This window comes from Staurois parvus, unplaced genomic scaffold (genome assembly GCF_062004578.1).
Source record: "Staurois parvus isolate SC_StPar_1 unplaced genomic scaffold, SC_StPar_1.0 ptg001698l, whole genome shotgun sequence".
NCBI lineage: Eukaryota > Metazoa > Chordata > Amphibia > Anura > Ranidae > Staurois > Staurois parvus.
This window is the reverse complement of record NW_028319494.1, coordinates 329,035-353,715: the sequence shown is the minus strand read 5'-3', so window position 1 is coordinate 353,715 and position 24,681 is coordinate 329,035. Positions and strand designations below refer to the sequence as shown.

The following is a 24,681-nucleotide window of genomic DNA, read 5'->3' as shown; positions in this document are numbered from 1 at the left end:
CCAGCAGCAATAGATTCCCCCACCAGCAACAACAGACCTTCCTAGCAGCAATAAACCAGCACGCAAAAATAAATCCCCATAAGTAACAATAGATCCCCCAGCAGCCAGCATCAATAGACCTTCCAACACACTCCAGTACCCCTTGCCACTACATACATTCAGTGCTGGGTGTGCTGGAACTGCGTCCCCCCACCTAGGGGCGGGCTGACAACTCATGGGGCCTCTGGACAATAGGGGATCATGGGGCCCCTGTATCCTCGCCCACACTCAAACCACACCCAAAAGAGCCTATGAAAGGTACCAGAGGCATCTCATGGGTCCCCCTACTGACTCCGGGCCCTCGGGCAGTGCCCGAGTGTCCGAATGGTAAGTCCGCCCCTGCCCCCACCTTTGCGCTGAATAAAAGCCCTGATGTAAACAAAGTGTCAGGATAAGCCTGGTCTGGAAAGGGGTTAAAATCAGACTGTCAGGGCATAAGATTAATATCTGCTGGTGAATGCTGCGTTTTTACAGGATTCCTATTTTTGAACTCCATTTCCTGTTAGTGTATTTCTGAAACAAGAAGTGATCTCATTTTGTGTAATCAGTATTTGTAAATGTAATAAACTGCTGGGCAGTGAATATTCCATGCAGAGTGATAACTTTGGCAGGTAAATATCAGAGCAGGTAAAAGGGTAATACAACTTGTAGTATACACAGCAGGAAGTGTTGGGAGAGGGTGACTTGCCCATCCGGCTCTGGCACATTCCAATGACAATCCCTAGAAACAGTTCAGGAAATGACTGACATTCAAATAGGCAAATGCAAGACGATTTATTTTTTGGCTGGAGGTCTGCTTAATTTTCTCCAAATTATTATTATGAGTTTGGTGTGCAGATGATCAGTTGCTTTATTTCCCTGCAGGAAAGAACCTGGTTTTGACTGCTGAAAAGCCATGCCTCCAAACTTTATGAAAGGAGAAAAAAGGATGCCATGCAAAGGACATGCACCCGTTTTAAATTTAAAAAAAAAAGACACCTTAAACCCACAAGTATTTGTTTTAATCACAACTCTATCTTTTATACTGTTTTTTTTTTTTTTTTTTTTCTCAAAAAAAAAAATTTGCAAAAATACTGCACAAACCAATGGCCACCCTGTCACTAGTGATGGATGGCTTTGTTTATATACAAATCCATGTGATGCCCATAACAGAGGGGACACAGTGATCACATGGCTTTTTTTGCTAAAATCAATAGTCACTAGTTCATAATCTTACTCTTCTCTCTGTTGCCTTTGATACAGATGGTAACCATCTCCTCTCCCTTGACATCAGTGACTTTTTTTTTTTTTTTTGTGTGTTTTTTTTTTTTAATTATTTAGAAGAAGCAGTATAAAATGTCCTTTCAACACATACATATAAGCATGAAATGTAGCAAATATTATACCCCAAAACACAAATTCAAATACAAGTTAATCAAAGGCATTGGGCTGTGGTGTAGACAGTGCTTGATATGTGTATTCAGCAGAGCTTCCTGTACACACCACTGAAATATACTGTTTCCTTGTATGTTTTTTTTTGCTTTTTTTTTTTTTTTTTTTTTTTTAGTGACTCTGCTCTTTGCTGGTGCTACTCCTACCTATCTTACTGCACCGTCAGTGTCACTTACAACTGTACTTCTTCCTCTCCTCTTCCCATAAGGGGTCCCCCAAAGTTCCGTCCTCAGACCTCTTCTATTCTCTATCTACACCTCCTCCCAGGGTCAGCTGATAAACTCCCACAGCTTTCAATACCCTTTCTATAAATAAAAAATAGGTGACCTGTCCCTTTAAGTTAATCATGTAACTGGTTTTATTTTACCACATTTAAATGCACCTTCATGGACATTTTTACACTGAAATTTATTATTGAATTTACTCACATATTGTGCTTTGGTGTTTTTTACTTATGTTCTTTTGCTTGAGCAATATTTAACCCCTTCATGACTGAGGGTAAAACAAATGTTAATGTCTGAAAAAAATTATGTAACTATGAAATGTGTTAATAAAATGGTATACTGTCACAACTACTTTGTGTAGCCAGGTGGACTAGACCAGGAAAAACTGAGCTTTCTTTTAGTGGTAAATAGTAACAGATATAATTTGTTTGTTTTTTTTTTGTCATAGGAATAATGGTCCAACATAGTAAAAAAATATATTTTTAAAAAATGTTACAGTATATTTCTTGCTATTACAGAGACTTGCAATTTGTGTCGCCCGACGCCAGGGACATGCAGTTCCGGGCACCGGGTAGGTAGTTTTTGTTTCCATTTAGCCCTGCTGTGGCTATGGTGCCTCCTGAATACTTCCACACACCCCACTAAGTTGGCAGCCCCTGGGCTCCACTTGCCCATTTGTGGGTGCTGGCGTGTAGTGGGGTGGGAGGAGAGCAGACACACGTCTGCTCTCCTTCCCTTCTTGCTGGGACCAGGAAGTGACGATGTGCACAGGTCTTTTCCCTCCCCCAACCTGTGATCGGTCAGTGAGAGGAGAAACAGTAGACTGAGGAACTCTCCCTTGTCACTCTGCTCTCTTCCCCTATCAGCATGTTTCTTAGCACATGAGCACTGCAACACAACTCACTGGCTGCTTAGCCCTCTTCCAGTCTGAGCTCTGCTCTACAGGGATTATTAAAGGCTACAAACTCAGATTCAGATACTTGCACTGCTTACATTTAAAAAAAATACTTTAAGGGTCCATTCACATCAGTCGCTGCATTGTAACTCAGCGGCTGGTGTGTGGTGTGGTCTGGCAGGATCACCGCACTGTTCCCCTTTTCTTTTTCTTTTTTTGAACTTATTTGAAATGTCATACAGATATATCATAATGTCTGTCTGCTTCCTCTCCCCCCCCCCCCCCTCCACTGCCCCATTTGGCACTTTTTGGGGGAAGCAGGTACCTGGTTTTGACAGGTACCTGCTGCCACTTTCGGTTCAGTTTACCATGGCAATCTGAGCTGAATTTCGGCCCCCCACTTTCCCCCCACAGTCTTCTGGGACACTTCACAGGTCCCAGAAGACTGTCAGACCATTCAGGAGGTGCAGCGTGACAGTGGTCACCCATCTTTGAAGCCACAAGCTGTCACAGCTAGGTGCCCCCATTTGAGATGCCGGCGCCAGGGGGAGAAGAAGAGATGGCACGGGTGAGCACTTTGATGGATCCCTGGACAGGTGAGTGTGTTTTATTGAACACAAAAATGACTGGAACTCTGCTTTAGTGATGTGTTTATGAAGACAGAGCTGCGTTAATTTGTGTCTTTTATATCTGCCTGCAAAGTACATATGTGCATGTTTAATGTTTTTTGTGAGCGGGTACATCATGAAAGTTCTGTTTTGTCATCACAGTGTCAGAATGGTGTCAGTTCCAGAGCACACTATGGACGAGGTTCCCCTCCAGGAGGAAGACGAGGACACCATGGAGTACCGGGTGTTGATGGCCTATGCCCAGCGCTCACTTTCTAAAAGTAAATTTTTGGAACTGCAGAGGGCGGTGGGCCAGACAACCATCAGTAATGGGAAGGAGGAAAAAGCCAACGAGGAAACAAAAAACCCCAAAAGCAAACAAAAAAAGAAGCGCTGGCCAAAAACACTGACTCCTGCATGCCTCCGACCACCAAAGAGCAAGAAGAAAACAATGAATGATTCTCTGGGAAAGAGTAAGTAAAAAGTTATACCGCTCTAGGTATTCTTAGGCCAAAGGTTACATAGTTACATAGTTTGTAATGTTGAATAAAGACAACAGTCCATCCAGTTCAACCTGGTGACCAGAATCGGATGGCATACTCCAGATGTGGCCATACCAGAGTTTTATAAAGTGGTAGGATTGTTTTCTCTTGCTTGTAAATACCCTTTTTCTGCATGCTAATATTCTGTTAGCTTTGCTTGCTACAGCTTGGCATTGCATGCCTTTGCTGAACCTGTTATCTACTAGGATCCCCAGATCTTTTTCCATCCTGGATTCCCCCATTGATTCTCCCCCTGGTGTATTTTTAGCCCCCAAAGTCATTACTTCACATTTTTCAGTCATTGCATGTTCATTCAGGTACGTTCCTCCACATATTTAACCCCAATAGCAGCTTGGTCATGAAGAACCTCTATAACTAAGTCCCAAGTGGGTAAAATGGGTCAAAGGTGGAGACAGTCTGGCGGAGAGTAGTGTGCTTCTGTCTGGATTTGTGAATTTGTTCAGTTTGCAAAAAAAACGTGTTTGGATACAAAGGAGAAAAGAGCATAAGAGCAGCTTTTCTGTTTGAATTTTGGTAAAATTTTGTGGTTGCAAGGGACCCTCACAAAACAAAACATCTGTGTGGAATAATCAATTTATAATTGACAACAAATTCAATCGATCTGCCACACGCAAGGAAGTTGATTTTGATCAATCATAAATTATCGTTCGCATCCCTGTTTCCACCATGTAATCTCATAATCTGATCAAAATACAATTGTATTCATAAACAAAGTATCTTGATGCTGTAGATTGATGCAAAACAACTGATAACTTTCCTCCCTGGCCAATCGACTCAGCTTGATTGAATAAGAACTAAATTGATCAGAAGGGAAGTTATGCTATTTAACTGTTTGTGGATTAAAAAATGTTGGTTAAATAGCCCACTGATCAGATAAAAAAAAAAAATGAAGCCTGTATGGCCACCATAAACTATTCACCAAATTAAAGATGTGACAGCTCCCATTAAAGCCTAATCACACAGGTGTCTAATTGTAGCACATGTGTATGTACATTGACTACAATTTGTTTAATTATATACTGCAAAAAAAAGTAAATTTTTGCCAGAGTTATACTTGGAGAGGGTCTCTACTTTTCTTGTCACTGGTGCATAGGGCTGAACCCAGAACAAAAAACTGTAGCTCCCATATCACAGCCAAAGCTGTATGTGCTATTAAGGATCAGGATGTAATAGAGAAGTTAGAGGCAGGCATGTAGTTTGTGAGGGTTAGGCCGATTTCAGATGGAGGGGACTCTGTTTAAATCAGCAGGGGATCTGTCAGCTGATTCTCTGCTGATCAGAGCAGAGTGGGCAGATTACACTGTTCAACAAATTTTTATTTTTTGCCAGTTTTGGAAACAAAAGGATCCATTTCTTAATGAATTTCACATTCTGAGTTCAAATATAACAATAAAATTTGTCAATTGGCTCTAGTTTTTCTGTAAACGGAAAGTTTTCTACTATAGGCGTAATGACTACATAATGCACAATAATTATATAGATAGATGTCTTTCCACAAATATAAAGCAAGTGATATTGACTACATAACAAAGCCTAAATGGCATAATATATTGCATAGGATTACCAAGAAAAATTATAGCCATAAGCTAAGTTGAATCATTTTAATACTTAGGATTCTCACTAGTTTTGTCTTCAGTTTGTGTCGGTTTTGCTTCTCTTGGCTTTTCTCTTGTATTCGAGGAAAGGGCTATCTCTTACAACTGCACGTGACTACACGCTTCAGGTTCTTCCTCACTTGACTCAACCACGAAGGATTCTGGTGCTTTAGGAATTGGTAGCCCCTCTCCATGAGGAACTGGACGTATTGCCGATGGAATATTTGGATAGTGCACAGATAACTTTTTCTTCTTATTTAGCCCTTTTACAATTGGAGGCACCATACAAAAGTAACAATTACTAACATGATCTGTTGGCTCTCTCCAAATCATTGGCACAGCGAAAGGCATAGATGCCTTTTTTCCATTCAACCATTGCTCCAGTGCCGTCCCACAAGAATTGCAGCATATATGTGGTGCCCAGCTCTTGTCCTGGTCTCCTATCTTGCAGCCAAAATACAAGTTGTAGGCTTTCTTAATCATTCCTGTTATCCTCCTTTTTTGTGAGATAAAAGTTATTTCACCGCAGATATAGCAGAAATTATCTGCTTTATTCACACAAGTTCGAGGCATTACTGAGTAGCCTATATAAGCATAAAACGAAATGTAAAGACGCTGTCGAACTACAATCAGCTACAGATACTGCAGCTTTTATGCAGTGAAGTGATGCAATTAAAGGCTAATATTGCATCATCTCAGTATACATGCAATTTTCTATTGGTCACCAGTATCAATTGCGCAATATGCAGCTGAAGTTGCATCATAATTTTGAATGGCTTACGTCATTAGACGGGTGAATATATCATGGAAACTAGAGCCAATCAACATTTTTTAGGGTCATTTTCGTTTTCAGCACCCCAAAATTATGTAAGATTAGCTAATTTTATGCCCAAAACTTTTTACCTGTTGAACAGTGTTATTGGTCCGTGTCCACTCACTTTATGCACAGTGGACACAGACAAAGCCTGCTCTGCTCAATAGGAGGCCAGGTGTTAATGGACAGCGGAGCCGACTGTGCCCCTATCTGATCTACCTAGACAGAATAGGAAGGATCCCCTTCTGTTTTCTTTTAGCGTACTGGATCGGATTGGAAGTAGGCGGGTGTAAGCAGACCCAAGACTGTTTACATCTGCCAGTCCATAGGGGTCAATGGAGAGTCCAGTCAGGTCTGCCTGAAAAACTGACAGACCTGATCAGACCTTTCGTGTGAAAGGGGCCTAACAGGAACTAGTGGTGCACATAATCTGGAATAGGAAATATCTTTCCTAACCTCTTTCCACCAACCAGAAATGATAACGCTGGAGCCCTTTCTTGGACTTCCTAATCATGTGAACAGTTATCACAGTGATCACATGGTTAGGAGTCAATCCTTCCAGTTTCCAATTGTTAATATTTGACCGGGAGCTGTCAGTAACAGTGCAGTCACAGTGCTGGGGGTGCGTTGTTGAGCTCATTCACAGTACAATATAGTGACCCATATATGAGGCCCACCTTCCTGCTGACACTTATATGCTTTTGGATGGCCAAAGGGGGTTAGAAAGTCCTTACACGGTTTTGAAAAATATATTACCCCTGTACAAATCATTAGTTAGACCTCATCTGGAATATGCAGTTCAATTTTGGGTTCCAATTCACAAAAAGAACATTGGGGAACCGGAGAAAGTACAGAGAAGGGCAACCAATTTAATCTCCAAACTCTGAAAGGTTTCTTCACAGTAAGAGCTGTGAAAATGTAGAATAGATTTCCTCAAGAGTTGGTTCTGGCCAGCTCAGTGGATTGCTTTAAAAAAAGGCCTGGATTGTTTCTTAGATACACAGAATATAACTGGATACTAACATTTATAGGTAAAGTTGATCCAGGGAATATCTGATTGCCTCTCGGGGGATCAGGAATGAATTTTTTTTTCCTCTGCAGGAGCAAATTGAATCATGCTTTGCTGTTTTTTTGCCTTTCTCCGGATCAACTGTGGGTGTAGGATTATAACTTTTTTTTTTTTTTTTTTTTTTTAATGGTTGAACTGGATGGACTTTTGTCTCTTTCAGCCAGACTAACTATGTAATAATATAAACTCATTTTAAAAAAATTACCAAAAAAGTTAAAATGGACTCCCCCCCCCCCCCCTTCAATAGTCATTAAAAGGTAACTGCAACCCTAAAAACCATTAAATGTATCTAAACCCATGAAAAATGTAATATATTTTAGATTCAATAACTTTTTTTTCTTTATTTTTCACCTGGTGACATCATTTGTTGGTGTACTGTATCTATAAAGAAACATCATTGTCACACTTGGACAGGACTACAAGATACCTCCCCCTTCTTTACTCCATATTATAGTGGGAACGTTTTCGGCAGTCCACAGGTGGGAACAAGTGAGACAGGTGGGAACAATGTAACGAACATGAGTACAGAACAGAACGTTATTAGCCCACAATTTTCTGACAGGATCAACAAGCATTCTTTAAAATCGTATAATACAAAACATTTTTCAGTGGCATATTTAGTAGACCAAAAGAGAGCAAAGAAGAGAAGTTTATAGCTGGGGTTTACATAATGCATTTTGCCAAAAAGTTGCAATTTTTTTTAATGAAATCTTAACAAAGCAAAAACAGTTGATTTTGCTCATTCCTACTAATGTTTCGCCTCTGTCAATGTTCTTTCTGGTAATAGCGAAGGACCCAGAGGAAGAGAGAGCCAGGAGTATTGTCAGAGGGGTGCAGCGCATTGTAGAGAAGATTAAAAAGCAAGAAAAAGAAAATGGCTTCCGGATGTATAGACGTGTTTCCAGTGTCCAGCAGGATGGTGATGGTAAGCAGCAGGACTATACAGTTACATAGCGATCACTGTAAGGAAAGAAGTTACCCCTAGCAACCATTCATATTTAAATGATCTGGATTGTAATAGACTGTTGTGGGGTGCTAAACATTGTCTTATTCAACCTACCTTTTTTGGGGGGGAAATGAGAAATCATGAAAATATTCTTCTTCTTGTGACTTCTTCATAATAATGAATATGCAGTTTAGTTGTTTCCAAGGTTTCTAAGCGCACAAAAGTGTGAGAAGACCGTATTCTACAAAGTTACCACTATTGTAGCATTGACTCCTGAAGGGGCCACTGGAAATGTATGGGGTCCCTTTTCACCTCTTCAAAGGCTGCCCGCCCTGTTTCCAGTCTCAGTAGTAGACTGACAAATGCAAGTTTAAGTTGAAGGGTCTTTTTAAGATTTACTATGGGTCTTGAACAAAAATGCAGGGAGAAGGCAGAAAGGTACAGAATATACCAAGAGCAAGAAAAACTTGCTTCTTGAATACCTTGACCCAGTAGTATTAGGCCCTATACTGTAGTAGCAATCCCAAAATAATGCTGATGGACAGCTGAGTAACTCTATGACCTTATGAGAGCAGTCACAGTCCTTAAGTAGCTTCTCCTGGCGTCTTAAGCCTTAAAGCTGATCTACATGTTTCCTGTGACTTTAGTGCTGCACTGACTCTAAGCACTGTATGTAGCTTCAGCTACATACAGTGCTGGGTTCTGGCTGTGAGACAGAGACTTCCAGTCTCACCCCCGGAACAAAGCAGAGTTGGTCTGAGTGGTGCTTAGCCATTCATTCTGTGAATGAATAAAAAGCTTCCTCTGATTGGTCGATTCAGGGAGGTGGGCTGATGACATCACAATCTCTGACTCGGACAAAAGGAATGAAACAACCTAAAATCATAGGAAACATGGAGAACAGCTTTGAAAGCTTAAGTACCCGGAGCTATGGATGAAAGGTCCAATTCACAGTGATCAGGCAGCAGCTCCTGTCCAGCTCTCCTACAACATTCTTTCAGAAAGGTTTTTTCTCCAGTATGTTTTCTCAGGCCTTCAGCACATGGCACCTACTGAGGCCTAGTAGAAGTAGCTTCCCTTGAACACACCCATGAGAGGGACTGATCAGATCCTCCCAAATATTTGCCCTTCTCCCCAGCCACACCTTCTGGCTTACCTTCCAAGACTTGACTAGGTCCAACAAACTTTCACAGCAGAATTAAAAGATAAATTGCAGCTCAGCTGGCTACAACAAAGCCATATCACTAAATTTAGCCAGCCCAAGACAGAGAAGCTATGCTTGATAGAGTATTTCAGGAATGGAGAGTTAAACAGAAGGAGTAGAGTTCTCCAACAGTACCAATAATTTCAGGAAAGGACACTTAAGCTGACCACACTAGTAGTTATATGAACATTTTCGTTTTCTGGAAGCTCGTTTGATTTTCTAATGGTTAGTGGAAATCTACCTTCGTTTTCAACAATAGTTATAAAAAAAATTCAATGGAGCGGGATGGAAAATGTTTCTTAAAAAGAGATTCTAACTGTGAATGTGGTTTTTCTTCAGGATAAATCACATGAACAAATATTGTAATAGCCTGTTTAATATGTTCTAGATTCCAATCAAACAACAGATTCTGGACATAATTTGAAGGTCTTTTAAACTAAATTTGCTTAGCGATGGCAAGATAGAATGTTATAACTAGAATTTTCACATGAAAGTTCCTACATAAGTCTACTGGTGTATGATCAGCTTTAGTGAGCTTCCAAAGGAAGCATAAGAGTCCCCAGCAGTGCAGAGTATTTCAGGAGGGGAGAGTTAGACAGAGGAAGGAGCAGAGTCCTCCAGCAATGCAGAAAATTTCAGGTGAGGAGAGTTAGATAGAGGAAGGAACAGAGTCCTCCAGCAGTGCAGAGTATTCCAGCAGAAAAGAGTTAAAGTGGTTGTAAAGGTATATTTTTTAAAATTAAAATAATAAATGTGTTATACCTATCTGCTCTGTGCAATGGTATTATACAAAGCGCCCCCAAACGTCCTCTTCTGGGGTCTCCTGCCGGCGCAGTCCTCTCCTCTTCTTCTCTTAGTGCCCCCAAAACAAGCCGCTTGCTATGGGGGCACTCACGTGGGGTTGCTCCTGAGCCAGGCTGTGTGCACCTATAGACACACACTGCGCAGCTTGGCCTGCCTATCCTCCCCTCCTCTCAGTATTTGATAGACAGCAGAAGAAGCCAATGGAATCAGTTAGATTTTCTTCATTCAGCCTGCGGGCTGAATGAAAATAAATGATCAATGTATGATAAGCTTTAGATAAAGGAAGGAGCAGAGTCCTCCAACAGTGCAGAGTATTTCAAGAGAGGAGAATTTAATAGAGGAAGAAGCAAACCCTCCAGCAAAGCAAAGTATTTCAAAAGAGGGTTAGAGAGAGGAGCAGAGTTCTCCAGCAATGCAGAGTGTATCAGGAGAGGGGAGTTAGAGAAGGGAACAGAGCCTCTTCGCAGTGCAGAGTATTTCAGAAGAGGAAGGTTAGAGGAAGGAGTCCTCCAGAAGTGCAGAATAATTCAAAAGAAGAGACTTAGAGAGAGAAGTCCTCCAGGAGTGAGGAGTATTTCAGCAGAAAATAGTTAGAGGAAGTACCAGGATCCTCCAGCAGCACAGAGTGGGTTCTATTGTTATCTCTGTTGTAAGACCTGTTTCTAGGAGAATTAATTACACTCACTTCAAATTCTTTCACAGATGAAGATGAATTAATTGCCAACATCGTCCAGATTCTGAGAGCAACAGGAGACAGAATGAATGACCAGGTGAGATTTACAGCATGTTTTAGTTATGATCCCTACCAGGAGATAATCCACAGTCTGTAGGTGGTGCTACGACTTCATCCAGAAAGTTTGGAGTGGCATCAGCACAATGTATTGGGGAATTTAACAGATTGGGAATGCAAACTGTTGAGGAATGTTGGATTAGTTGGCAGTAGGTATCATTTAAACCCCACAGTCTACTTTCATAGATGGCAACACAATTTAATTATCCTGATAACAACAGACACAACTCCACAGAAAAGAAAAAAGAATTAACATACATACTACTACTGTGTGTACTGTGCATGCTGGGTTTTATATTTAGAAAGCCCAGCACTAGCCATGTGCTTTTTGACTGACCTTCAGAGTCAAGTTCTAGATGATACGTCTATACAGCAGAAGAGGAGGGAGGGTGATCCTCCTCTGAGACAATCAGCTGTGTTTAATCTAAAATCCTGATGCTGTGGGCTGGATTTACAGCACGAGTAGTAAACCAGCTATCTAAGCCAGCATTTTTCAACCTTTTTTCAAACATGACACCTTTTTATATTGTTATATTTTTTATAGTAAACTTTTTATACTATTTATATTTTTTATAAAGTAAAAAAAAATCAAGGCTTTAATGGATATCTCCAGATTTTTTTTTTTTATTACAAAAACTGGTCAAATATAGTAAGAAAAATAATTTTGTACACTTTAGAAATACATTTTTAGGCCTACACCATGACCCACCACCTAAAAAAGAAAGTAATCAATTATCCTACTCCTGACACATATGAGAATACTACATACATGTGCATTAAAAAGAGGGGGGTGAATATTGCAACAAATGCTGGTTTTGTTATTTTATGTTTTAGCAAGTTAATAATTTGTAGGCTGTTATCTGCTTTACATGCCTGTGTTTTTTTATATCTGCCAAGAGCTCAGTTTTTAAGAGTTTTGTGCCTAATTTGGAGCCCAATTTAAAAAGATAAATACAAAGCAATTTTTTTAAGCAGGTTTTACTTTTTTTCAGATAAAGGAGGAAAGAACTCTCATGGAAAGAATTAGAGGGCTGTGGTCATACAACTTCTACAAGAAAGTGACAGACTGTTTTCTTTTGGAGATCGTCCCCACCTATGATGCAGAAGAAGAGCAGCAAACTAGTAAGATTGCGATGTGCCTCCATGCCACCACTGCCCTCACCACACTAGAAAATCAACCAATGAACAAGATCCTTGGTTTTGGCACCCGATATCTCAAAGAGAACTACTCCCCCTGGATTCAGAGCAGAGGAGGATGGGTAAGATAAAGCAAAAAAATCTGTTTTCATTCTGTCAGACTGCAAGAATTATGTTACTCTGTAACTTTTTTGTAGAAGCATATTCATTTTTTGGCTGCAAACGTTTTCTTTTGCTGAAAGACCCTTGATAGCAAAAATGGAGCAAAACTTGTAAGAACTCTTTGGGACTTAAATTACCATTATCATTCCTGCCTAGCCTCTGCTATGAAAAGTAACCTTTTTTCCCATGCAAGATGCATAGCTACCTGGATTCCATGGCCTCAACCTGTTGCCCTTACATCCTGCAGTTGAAAACCTCAACTGTTTGGTGCAGACTGATGCAGTTTAGCCTCCATTCTGTAGGTGGCGCTGTGCTGCTATGCAGATGGAATGTAGGCTAGGAGGAACTGTGCTCTTCTGCAGACTTCGTAGGTGTCACCAGGGAAGCAGTGGTCCAACTGGACACTGCAACACTGAGAGTTTATAAATATCAGTGACCTGCTTGATTTGGTGCACAATTACAAGTGGCTAGAGTAGGCAGGGAATCATACATGACATGGACAGTAATTTACCCTAGGGAAAGGTTCCTGTTTGAGACCGGAGTGATTAGGGACACTGGTGTATGCCCTGCTGTTCATTGGTCTCTGGGATTACTTCGAAGAACCTGTAGTGCTTCCTCAAGTGCCACCACTCTGCCAGTCAGCCACCTCTTCTGCAGATGCTGCTTCATTAATGTAGGCTATGCCTGTGTGATATCATGTGGTACTGAAGCTACACTGTTGGCACTTCTAGCATCACTGTGACTTCTAATATTGACATTACTGCACTTGTACTGTCAGTGCTACTACAACAGTGCCTGGAACTGTTACTGCAAGTGTTCTGCCACAGTTGCTACAGCCATTTTACTAATGCTAGTGATTGTGGATTGCAGTTTACCTTGTTATCTGTTTTACCTGCAATCCATCAATACATTAAATGTTCAACCTTTTTCTGGATTTTGTGTGTCGTTCGTTTAACTTGGCTACCAACCTCCTGGCCCACATCCTGTATCAGGAAACTGTCCCATAGAAGCCTACAGGGGACTGACTGATCGGGCATGGCAAGTGGAAAGGAGGTTTTACCCATAATTCTGGGTATATGTGGTCTGAATATATGCTGCTTCAGCGGAAATTGTACTGTGTGTACAGTTTTTTTCCTTTTTGACAGAAGCAGGACCGGCTTTTGTCAAAGGGACATGCTGGAAACCAACCATCCAATCAGCATTGATTAGTGTTTTCTGGCAGACGGGGTAGGAGTTGCAGTCCCCCTGTCAAAACACAAAGGCACAGTGGGGGAGATCGCTGTACTAATATTGCTTAGTTAGTACAGATATCTCTCAGTGAGCTGAATGGAAAAAACTCAATGTGTGTACCAGGCTTACGATCCATGTAATTGCTGCATATACCTGGTGTGTGGAGGCTGGGAACGCTAAGCAGGAAAGATAACTACTTGATGTGATAGAACAGGTATGCTTTACAGCCCATGCACAGGTTCGCATATAGTAAAACATTGTGTTCAAGCAGCCTGGTAATTTTGAATGGGTTGTCAATGGCTTAAAAAAAAAATAGTGCACCACAAAACCCATTCAATTAGGCCATGCCATCACCAGCACCAAACCACCAAAAGTGTGTGTATGTGTTTGTATGTGTGTGTGTATGTGTGTATATATGTATGTATGTATATATGTGTGTGTGTGTGTGTGTGTGTGTGTGTGTGTGTGTGTGTGTGTGTGTGTGTATGTGTATATATATATATGTGTGTGTATGTGTGTATATATATATATATATATATATACTTACATAATGTGCCAACAGTGCGAGGCTCTGTCACTATGAAAATGGCTGGGAAAAAGACACAGCGTCTGCATGTCTGCTTAGTGCAGTGCAACAGAGCATAGATCTGGAGTGGAGAAAACTGCTTGTGCAGCTTTCTCTGGATCTGTGGTTTAGAGATTCCTAAGAGTCTTGGGCAGGATGGAATCTCCAACCCTGTGTCCGGATGTTGTGGACAACCAGCAGTGTGTGTGCCCAGGTTAGGGGCAGACTGACCATTTGGGCACTAGGTCAGTAGGGGGTCCCATGAGATGCCCCTGGTACTTTTTTTTTTGGCTGTGCTTTGAGTGTGGGCAAGGATACAGGGGCCCCATGATCCCTTATTGCCCAGGGGCCCCATGAGTTGTCAGTCTGACCCTGGCCTATGTGCACACAGCCTTTATAACGATGGGCTTGTGACAGCAGTTAGTGGTGGAGGTGGATTAGCAGTTGCTATTGCTGCAAGCCTGAAGTCAGAGCCCTTTCAGGAGAGCTGAAAGCACCTGGTGGAAACTGCAACCCTTGTGAGGGGGATTCCGGGCCTAAGGACTGGGAAAATCTGGACAGCTATGAGAGTCTGGGAGACCAAGAGAGGGTCTGGAAGGCTGAGGAAGCTGCAGTGGACAGTGAGTCCAAGGGGCTGGAGGGAATCTGTGAATCTCTGGAGGAAGCAAGCTGTGGTACAGGGAAAACTCTGTCAAGAGGCCATGTGGGGTCTGAACAGCAAGGAGCTGTCACCTAGGCTGAGAGAGCCTGAATAGTCAGTGGTCTGGGAGACTAAGCCAAGCATAGGTACTGCTAACCAGAGAACCAATTGGCTTGGCACTTTCACTATGTATTATTTTGAGTGAAGTTAAAACCTCCTGCGTGGGAAACCTTGTGTCAAAAGGACTTTTCAGTTCCTGTTTAATAAAAGTGGGCTACCAGGCCCTTTATGGCATAAACTCAAAAACGCATCTACCGCTGCGCTGAGCAATATAAAAAAAAATATATATATATATATACACACACAAACTCAGCATAAACGAGTACACCCCTAAGACTTTAATCAGTATCTCAATTAACACCCCACAACAAAAAATACTACATCCAGTATTTTGTATGACCTCCATGATTTGTAAGGAAAGCACTAAGTCTGCTAGGCATGGAATGAACAAGTTGGTGACATATTGCAACATCTATCTTTTTCTATTGTTCAAGAACGACCTCTTTTAGAGCCTGGATGCTGGATGGAGAGTGATTGTTAGAACCCGCCAGGTGGTGCCCCTGGCTGCCCACTTGACAGACCTACCCAAAGCGTGGAATCTAAGTCCCGGTCTGTGCTTTCACCAGGGCTCCTGATGGTGGGGATGGACTTGAAACAGACCGGGACCAGGTCACGACCTCCGAGCAGGCCCACCAGTGGCAGGGGCAACCTCCGGGGATGTATTGGTACCGGGAGAGCCAGATGTGAGGAGGACGGCAGGACCTAGCAGGATGGATCACGAGCGGGGGTTCCGTGGGGTAGGCGAGGTACAGAATCGGCAGGCGGAGAGTAGTCAGGTCACACGCAGGGTCAGCAGGATAAGTCAGTCCGTAGAGAGGTCAAAACAAGCCGAGGGTCAGGATGGGAGAAGGCAGAGTAGTCAGGTACAATCCGGGTCAACACAGGAGTAGGCAGCGTAGTCAGGGTCAATCAGGGTCAAAAACACAGGTACAGGACTCAGGAACTCAGATAGACCTTGCGGCGATTACTGACAGTGCAGGGCATCTTTAAATATTGCGCCCTGCACTGTCATTGGCCGCTCGGGACGCGCCCCCGGGCTGTCATTGGCCGCCCGAGGCGCGCCCGCGGGTCCCACTGCGCATGCGCGGCATCCTGTCATCCACTGCTCGCCGGGACCTAGTGCCTGTGTCCCGGCGTGAGCCGTGGCCAGCGCGCATGCGCCGGCCGACAGGACGCCGCGATCCCTGACATTGCCCCCCCCCCTATGGGCACCCTCCGGGAGCCCCACTGATCTCTCCACCGCGGGTGGCCACGAAAAAATTCCCGGATGAGTCTGGGGGCGTGAACATCCTGGATGGGCACCCAAGAATTCTCCTCAGGGCCATAACCCTTCCACTTTATCAGGAACTGCATCTGGCCCCCCCTCTTTCGGCAACTGAGAATAGTTTCTACCTCATATTCCTCCTGGTCACCTATGGCGACTGCCTCAGGAGGTCTGGATTGGCGATCCGGGAAGGAATCTGGTCTGGATGGTTTCAGGAGAGAGACATGGAACACCGGGTGTATTTTGAAAGACTCCGGGAGCTCAAGTTCATAGGCCACTTCATTGATCACCCGTTTAATTGGAAATGGTCCTAGGTACTTCGGTCCTAACTTCCTGGAAGGACACAGCATTTTCAAGTTGGTCGTAGCCAACCAAACCTGATCCCCCGGCTGGAGCAACAGCTCTCCTCTTCTCTTCCTGTTGAACGCCTTTTTACTATCTTCTTGGGCCTTAGTGATGGCCTCCTGAATCGTTTTGTTATTGACAGAAAAGAAATGCAAGACATCTTGAGATGCGGGTACCGGACTTTCGGGCGTTAGGTCGGGGAGAAACGTAGGATGATATCCGAAATTGGTAAAAAACGGTGATTGTCCCGTCGCTGAGTGGCTCGAGTTATTATAGGCGAACTCTGCAGAAGGCAACAGTGTTAGCCAGTCGTCCTGGAGATAGGAGGTGTAGCATCTGAGGTACTGTTCCAATGTTTGATTGGTCCTTTCTGTTTGCCCGTTGGTCTGTGGATGGTAAGCAGATGACAGTGACAGTTTGATTCCTAATGCTTCACATAAGGCTTTCCAGAATCTAGATGTGAACTGGACTCCCCGATCCGATACTATGTCTTCGGGTATCCCATGTAGCCTTACTACTTCCTTGATGAATATCCGTGCAGTCTCCGGTGCCGACGGGGTTCTTTCCAAGGGCACGAAATGAGCCATCTTTGAAAAGCGATCCACGATCACCATTATAGCAGTGTAGCCTTGAGACGGTATGAGTTCGACCACAAAATCCATGGCAATCATTTGCCAGGCCCGTTTGGGTATCGGCAATGGACGCAACAATCCCCAGGCCTTGCTTCTGGAGGGCTTGTTCCTTTGGCAGGTGGGACAGGTCTGGACGTAGCGCTCGCAGTCTTTGACCATGTTTGGCCACCAGAATGAGCGCCGTAGTAGCTCCAGAGTCTTCGCCACCCCAAAGTGCCCTGCCATTGGATGGTCGTGGCAGTGCCCCAGGACGAAAGTTTGAACTCCTTCTGGCACCACGATCCGATTTTCCTTCCAAAGCAGACCATCGCGGTTCTGGAGAGGCGACCCAGGCGGGACTGGCAGTCCAACGGAAGCGTCAATCAGTCTGGAGCGAAGTTCCGTTTGCAGGACGAGGAAGCTTCCGGATGGCAAAATTGTGTCAGGTAACACTGTATCGTCGGGGTCCTCAAACATGCGGGACAGAGCGTCTGGTTTTGTATTTTTAGACCCAGGTCGGTACGTTATATGAAAGGTAAATCGAGAGAAGAAAAGAGCCCATCTCGCCTGGCGTGGTCTCAGTCGTTTCGCCGTCCTTAAATACTCGAGGTTTTTGTGATCCGTGAATATTAGGATTGGGTGTGTGGCTCCTTCCAGGAGATACCTCCATTCTTCTAGAGCGGACTTGATGGCCAGGAGTTCCCGATCTCCAATATCGTAATTGCGCTCCGCCGGAGTCAACTTCCTGGAGAAAAACGCCACGGGATGCAGTAACTCCTTGGTACCACTCCTTTGGGAAAGAATCGCTCCTACCGCGTTTTCGGAGGCGTCCACTTCCAAAACATATGGAAGAGAAGAATCTGGATGGCAGAGAATGGGAGCAGAAGTAAACAATTTCTTGAGCATGTCGAACGCGGTCTGGGCTTCAGGGGTCCATTTAAAACGAGTCCCTTGTTTAGTCAGTTGCGTGATTGGGGAGACCAGCCCTGAGAAGTTCCTGACAAACTTTCTATAAAAGTTTGCGAATCCAATGAAACGCTGTACCCCCCTCTTATCGGTGGGTGTTGGCCAATCTAAGATCGCCGTGACTTTCTGGGGATCCATCGTGACCCCCGCGGGAGAGAGGACCAGTCCCAAGAACGTTATTTCACACTGTTCAAAACAGCATTTTTCTGCCTTGGCGTAAAGCCCGTGTTGGCGTAAACGTGTTAGGACCCTTGCCACATGCTCCCTATGAGCCTCCAGTGAGGGTGAAAATATCAGGATGTCATCTAGGTAGACAACCACGAAGACATCGAGGAAATCACGAAAGACATCGTTAATAAAGTGTTGGAAGGTGGCCGGTGCGTTACAGAGCCCGAACGGCATCACCAAATATTCGAAATGACCGAATCTCGTACGAAAGGCTGTCTTCCATTCATCCCCCTCCCTGATACGTACAAGGTTATATGCCCCCCGCAAGTCTAATTTAGTAAAAATCGCTGCTGACCCTAACCTCTGGAGGAGCTCAGGGACCAGGGGTAACGGATAGCGATTTTTTACTGTGATTTTATTCAGGTCTCGGTAGTCAATGCAGGGCCGTAACGATTTGTCTTTTTTTTCTACAAAAAACAACCCAGCCCCGGCCGGGGATGTGGACGGGCGAATAAATCCCTTCCGCAGATTGTCATCAATATACTCCCTCAAAACCCCTGATTCTAATTCCGATAATGGAAAAATGCGACCGAATGAAATCTCAGATCCGGGTAGGAGGTCTATGGGGCAATCGTAGGAACGGTGTGGGGGAAGAATGTCTGCTCCTCGCTTACTGAACACATCTAAGAAATTGTGGTAGGCCGGAGGGATAACCTGAGACAGATCCGTATCACCATCCATGCATAGGAGAAACCGGGGCGGCACGGGCCCTGGGACGTGGCAGTGATCCCGGCAGTATGGTGACCGAAACTGAACCGTTCCCTTCTCCCAATCAACCCGGGGGTTATGGGCCCGCAGCCAAGGAAGCCCCAGAATTATTGGGAAAAGGGGGGATGCGATGGCATCCAGACGGGGGAACTCCTGATGATGGTCAGCCATCGTGGTAAAAATAGGGGGAGTCTCCTGATCCACCACTCCCGACTTTATGCTAGACCCGTCTGCCAGGAAGATGTTAAACCCCCTTTCTTTGGTCTGGAGGGGGATCTTTTGCCGTACAGACATAGGTTCTGCGATCGTCTCCTCTGACGTTCCTCGGCCGATAACGTGGAACGGGCCAGTCCCAGTTGCATGGGTTCTGAGGTGTCCCCTGCTTCCGTGCTCCGAGCATGGCTCCCTGGGGTTGGAGCTGCTTCTCTCGGTGGGATCCATGCCACCCTTTGACCCTGGCTACTCCTTTCCAGGCGACGCTCTCTCAGTCTGCGGTCAATTTGGATGGCCAACTCTATCAGTTTCTCAAGAGAGTCCGGTAGTCCTACTCGTGCTAATTCGTCTTTTAGAGACTCAGACAGCCCAATGCGGAACTGGTGACATAATGCCGCATCGTTCCATCTGGTATCTCCCATCCAACGCCTGAAATCAGACACATACTCTTCGGCCACCCGGCGGCCTTGCCGCAGAGAGTATAGAGTAGCCTCTGCAGAGGCAGCCCGCTGGGGGTCGTCATATAGGACGGCCATGGCCTGAAAGAACTCGGTCACGGAATCGAGATGGGGGTCACGCTTCTCCATCAGGCGGTGAGCCCAATCCTGGGGCTCATCCTGAAGGAGAGAGATTATAAACCCCACCTTGACGGTCTCGACGGAAAACGTGCGGGGCTGCAGGTCAAAAAATAAAGTGCACGCGTTCCGGAAGGCCCGAAAACGGCTTCGGTCTCCACGGAATCGTTCCGGCAGGGGAACGCGGGGTTCGGGAGCTAGGGGTGCCGCCACTGCTCCGGATGCTGGAGCAGCGGGTGATTCCGCTGTTGCGGAACTTGGAGCAGGGGGAGTCTGGGTGGCAAACGACTCCATGCGGTCCTCAAGCCGGGTGCAGCGGCTGTGAAAATTCTGGAAGGCCTGGGTCAGAGTCGCCAGGTGCTGGCATATATCCTCTAGGGAGGCCGGTCCTCTTCCTGGCTCTGTCATGGCCGCAAGGTACTGTTAGAACCCGCCAGGTGGTGCCCCTGGCTGCCCACTTGACAGACCTACCCAAAGCGTGGAGTCTAAGTCCCGGTCTGTGCTTTCACCAGGGCCCCTGATGGTGGGGATGGACTTGAAACAGACCGGGACCAGGTCACGACCTCCGAGCAGGCCCACCAGTGGCAGGGGCAACCTCCGGGGATGTATTGGTACCGGGAGAGCCAGATGTGAGGAGGACGGCAGGACCTAGCAGGATGGATCACGAGCGGGGGTCCCGTGGGGTAGGCGAGGTACAGAATCGGCAGGCGGAGAGTAGTCAGGTCACACGCAGGGTCAGCAGGATAAGTCAGTCCGTAGAGAGGTCAAAACAAGCCGAGGGTCAGGATGGGAGAAGGCAGAGTAGTCAGGTACAATCCGGGTCAACACAGGAGTAGGCAGCGTAGTCAGGGTCAATCAGGGTCAAAAACACAGGTACAGGACTCAGGAACTCAGATAGACCTTGCGGCGATTACTGACAGTGCAGGGCATCTTTAAATATTGCGCCCTGCACTGTCATTGGCCGCTCGGGACGCGCCCCCGGGCTGTCATTGGCCGCCCGAGGCGCGCCCGCGGGTCCCACTGCGCATGCGCGGCATCCTGTCATCCACGGCTCGCCGGGACCTAGTGCCTGTGTCCCGGCGTGAGCCGTGGCCAGCGCGCATGCGCCGGCCGACAGGACGCCGCGATCCCTGACAGTGATGCTCAACTTGTCTCTTCAGAATTCCCCATTCTGAATTCAATTGGGTTCAGATCAGGAGACATACTTGGCCACTGAATCACTTTCACCCTGTTCATCTTCAGAAATGTAACAGTGGCCTTAGATGGGTGTTTTGGATCATTGTCATGTTGGAAAATTGCAAGACATTCAAGGGTACGGAGTGATGGTAGCATCTTATCTTTCAATATAGAGCAGTACCTCTGTGAATTCATGATACCATAAATGAAATGCAGATCCCCAACACCAGCAGCACTCATACAGCCCCACAGAAGGACACTGCCACCACCATGTTTCACTGGTGGCACCATGCATTTTTCTTTGTACTGCTCACTTGTGCAATACCATGCAGTTTTGAAGCCATCAGTTCCAAAAACATTTACCCTGATCTCATCACTACAGACTACAGAGTCCCAGTAGTCTTTTTCTTTTTCAGCATGGGCCCTGGCAAATTCTAGGAGCCCATGGTTGTGAAGGAGTCACTGTAGTGATGACTTTTGCCTGGAGCAGCTGCCTGCTGGCAATGGTATACACACACATACCTAATGTGTTTGCAGCTGTATTCCCACCAAAAATATAATAATCTTCAGCTTATTTTTGTAAAGTTTTTCAATGTATTCAAAGAAATTAAAATGTGGTAAGATACCTGTAGTAAGAATCATTCCATGCAACATTTAAGTAACTTTCTCTCATTTCAGGAAAACGTTATGGGAATCCAAACTGAGGAGGAGGAGATAGAATGAGGCTAGGAAGCCATGTTGGACTTATAACACTACAAGATGACAGACCGAGGCCTGCCAAAAGGCCTATTGAGGAGTACAGGCCATGGCCGCCTTTAATTGCTGATTAGAAGAAATATGTGGCCTATCCAACCTTAGTCCTCCTGAGAAGGAACTATCTATCTTGGATACCAGAGAACAAGTTTCTGAAGCAGTTCTGTCTTTAAACCATTGGCTACAGACTTTGGCGGTTAGATGTGTAGGCACCTTCCAACCAACAAACTCTTTTCTATTTTAAAGACAATTGTTTAAACATGCCTAGTCATATCCCTAAAGCGTGTATACTTGTACCTGGGAACTTGCTAGAACTGACCCGGCAATGCCAGAATTCCATTTCCCTAGCTGGGTTGTCAAATTGCTGCTCCATTGCTTTTGTATCTGCCCACAGTGATCCTGCATGCTCTGTCCCTGCCTTATCCAGGCTATGCATGGTGTTATTGGTTGTTGTGGTGCAGGCTGCCACCCGCACCATAGAAATGCATGATGTTGTGTGGACCAGCTGCCTGTAACCTAACAACCAGTGATGCTAGATTGCGGGGTTGTAGGTAAGACAGAAGATGCATGCTGGAGGGGGCACAGCTGAGGTGGGAACCTGCACTGCCTCTGCATTGTCCAGCTGCATAGTATAGGACTAAACGGTCACACACCTCCCCTGTATAACATCTTGCTTCTGTCATTCCTGACTTGCCTTCCCCTGTTTTTTCTGTTCCCAGAAAGAACACCTCGATCTCTGTGTGTTTCTTTCTCTGTCCCTTTTCATAGTGCCATCTTAGTGTTTGGCTCAATCACAATAGCACCAGTACTGCACATAGCACTTGGTCCCCTTAGATCTGTCATATTATTATAGTCACTTGATCCTATTTTTCCATTACCTGCCATTCAAATTTAACCCCTCTTCATACTAACCTTGTTTTTTTCATTCATTCCTCTTTCTCCATCAGTGCTCACCCATCAGAATTAACCTTTGGCTTGGCTCTTGGTCCTTTTCCATCACTATTCTAGCACTCTTTTAGCTATTTAAACTTGCTAAACAAAGGTCTGTCACTGTTTTTGCTGACCCAATGATCCTAGATCTGTTAAAGTAGTTATAAACCCTCTTAACACATTTAGCACAATATAATTAACATTCCCCAGTAAGCAATTTAACATTTTGACCCCAGCCCTTGCAGTTTACAACTTTCAATTCTGCTGGCTCCTGCTCTCTCGGTGCTGCTTTCCTAAACTTCAGGTCTTTACAGGAAAAAGTTAACAATGGACAATGCAGCCTTGAGCCAGTCTCTTAGTTCAGAGAAAGGGGGGGGGGATTAGCAGGAGAGTGCCCTGTCATCCTAGGCTACTGGGCTATGTGCTCCAATGATGGTTCCATAGGACACTGCAAGAATAAGGAGCCTGAAAAAGGAAACCTAGGCCAGCAGTCATGACACCAACTTAAACTGGAACATGGATAAGGATAAGAAGATAAAAAAAAGCTGCATATTCAGTAACTTATTTAAGCCTGCTACTGAAAGTACTTAAAACACTGAGGGTATAATATCACTCTAATTTCTTTACTGCAACTCTAAGTCACACTTTGTTCAACAGTTGTTTTCCCTGTTGAACAAGGTTGTATACACTGTTTTTTTTTTTGTTTTTGTTTTTTTTATCCCAGTCAAGATATATTCTTTTTTTGGTCTTTCACTTAAGCCGGCCATAAGTGGATCAAAATGTAGTCAGTTTAGCAATGAGTGGCAGAATTTCAATCCATGTATGGGCAGGTTGGTTATTGACATATTTAGAAACAATCCTTTAAGCCTCCTCCACTTTTTGCACCATTTGGTGTGGGATGCACTGTGATTATCCCCACTGACTACTCCACACCTGTACTCTGCTCTCATTTTCAAACGTTCCCAGGTATGTGTAAACCTGTGCAGATGTCAGCCTACCCAGCCCTGGAAAAACAGCCTGGCTTTCTCTCTGAATTGATCAGGCCATACAACCTCAACCATGGAATCTACAATCATATCTTTAGAAACGTTAACAGAAATTCTAAAAACTATATGGAAACCTTGGCTCCCTGGGACAAGTTGGGAGAGCACTGGCTTGGAGGAAGACAATAGTTGCTATATTAATTTTTCAAGCTAAAATAAAAATTATTTTTACAAATGTCTTCTTCCAGAGGGCATTGCACAAAATTTGCAATTAGTGACTGTCAGTCTGCATGATGTAGTAATGGGTATGATGTGGTTATTTACCAAAAGTTTAAGATATTTTTATATGTGCTCTGTTTCTATTTATGAATTTGTACAAAAAAAGTAAAAAAAAAAAAAAACTAGCTAAATGCTAGAATTCTTTTGTATTCCCTTTACCCAAGCAAAGATCACAAAGATGTCAACAGCACACATGAAAACTAGAAAAAAAAAGAAAGATACTTTTATTGTAAAAATCAGAATACTGTTTCGTAAAATAAACAATGGTTAAAGCATTTATTTTAGCCCCCAAACATGAGAACATCTGATATGCAAACCTGTTGGGGTCCTTTTCCATCACCACGACTAACAAGACCGCACTTAACAGAGCAGAACATCATTTCAATTCAATCTAAACTTTTCAGGTGTCTGTTTAGATGTGTGTAGCTTTCAGTGTGGCCACAAACAACAAAAATTCATATCTCTGCACACAGTCATGTAAAAAAAAAAAAGTATATGCCATGAAAATGGTTTACCTTTTAAAAACATATTTGAAAAAACATCAGATTTTTATTTAAACAGTACCTACAGATAAACAAGTGGGCATCCGGCTGTGACTTGCGGCTTCACAGCCAGGTGCCCACTATGCATGTACAAGTAGCGCTGTGCCTTATAAATGGTCCTGTAGCCTCCTGGGACCTGTCACGTGTCCCAGAATAGTACCAGGAGGGAGGTGGGGGGACTGAGGACAACTTCCACTTCCGATCACCTAGGTGATCGCAGTGGAAGTGGGAGCGCATACCTGTCAAAATCGGGTACCTGCTTCCCCAAGGTG

General features: G+C 44.5%; 1 protein-coding gene across 1 annotated transcript in view; it reads left to right on the top strand.

The window, feature by feature from the left end:
• Positions 1-24,146, top strand: part of BCL2L14 (BCL2 like 14) — a 30,189-nt gene extending 6,043 nt beyond the window's left edge. The window contains exons 2-6 of the mRNA XM_089663488.1: positions 3,360-3,670; positions 8,026-8,163; positions 10,895-10,962; positions 11,975-12,241; positions 21,601-24,146. Of these exons, the coding sequence (XP_089519614.1) occupies positions 3,367-3,670; positions 8,026-8,163; positions 10,895-10,962; positions 11,975-12,241; positions 21,601-21,645 (822 nt within the window). The 5' untranslated portion in view covers positions 3,360-3,366 and the 3' untranslated portion in view covers positions 21,646-24,146. The remainder of the gene's footprint in view (positions 1-3,359; positions 3,671-8,025; positions 8,164-10,894; positions 10,963-11,974; positions 12,242-21,600) is intronic.
• Positions 24,147-24,681: the final 535 nt, after the last annotated feature.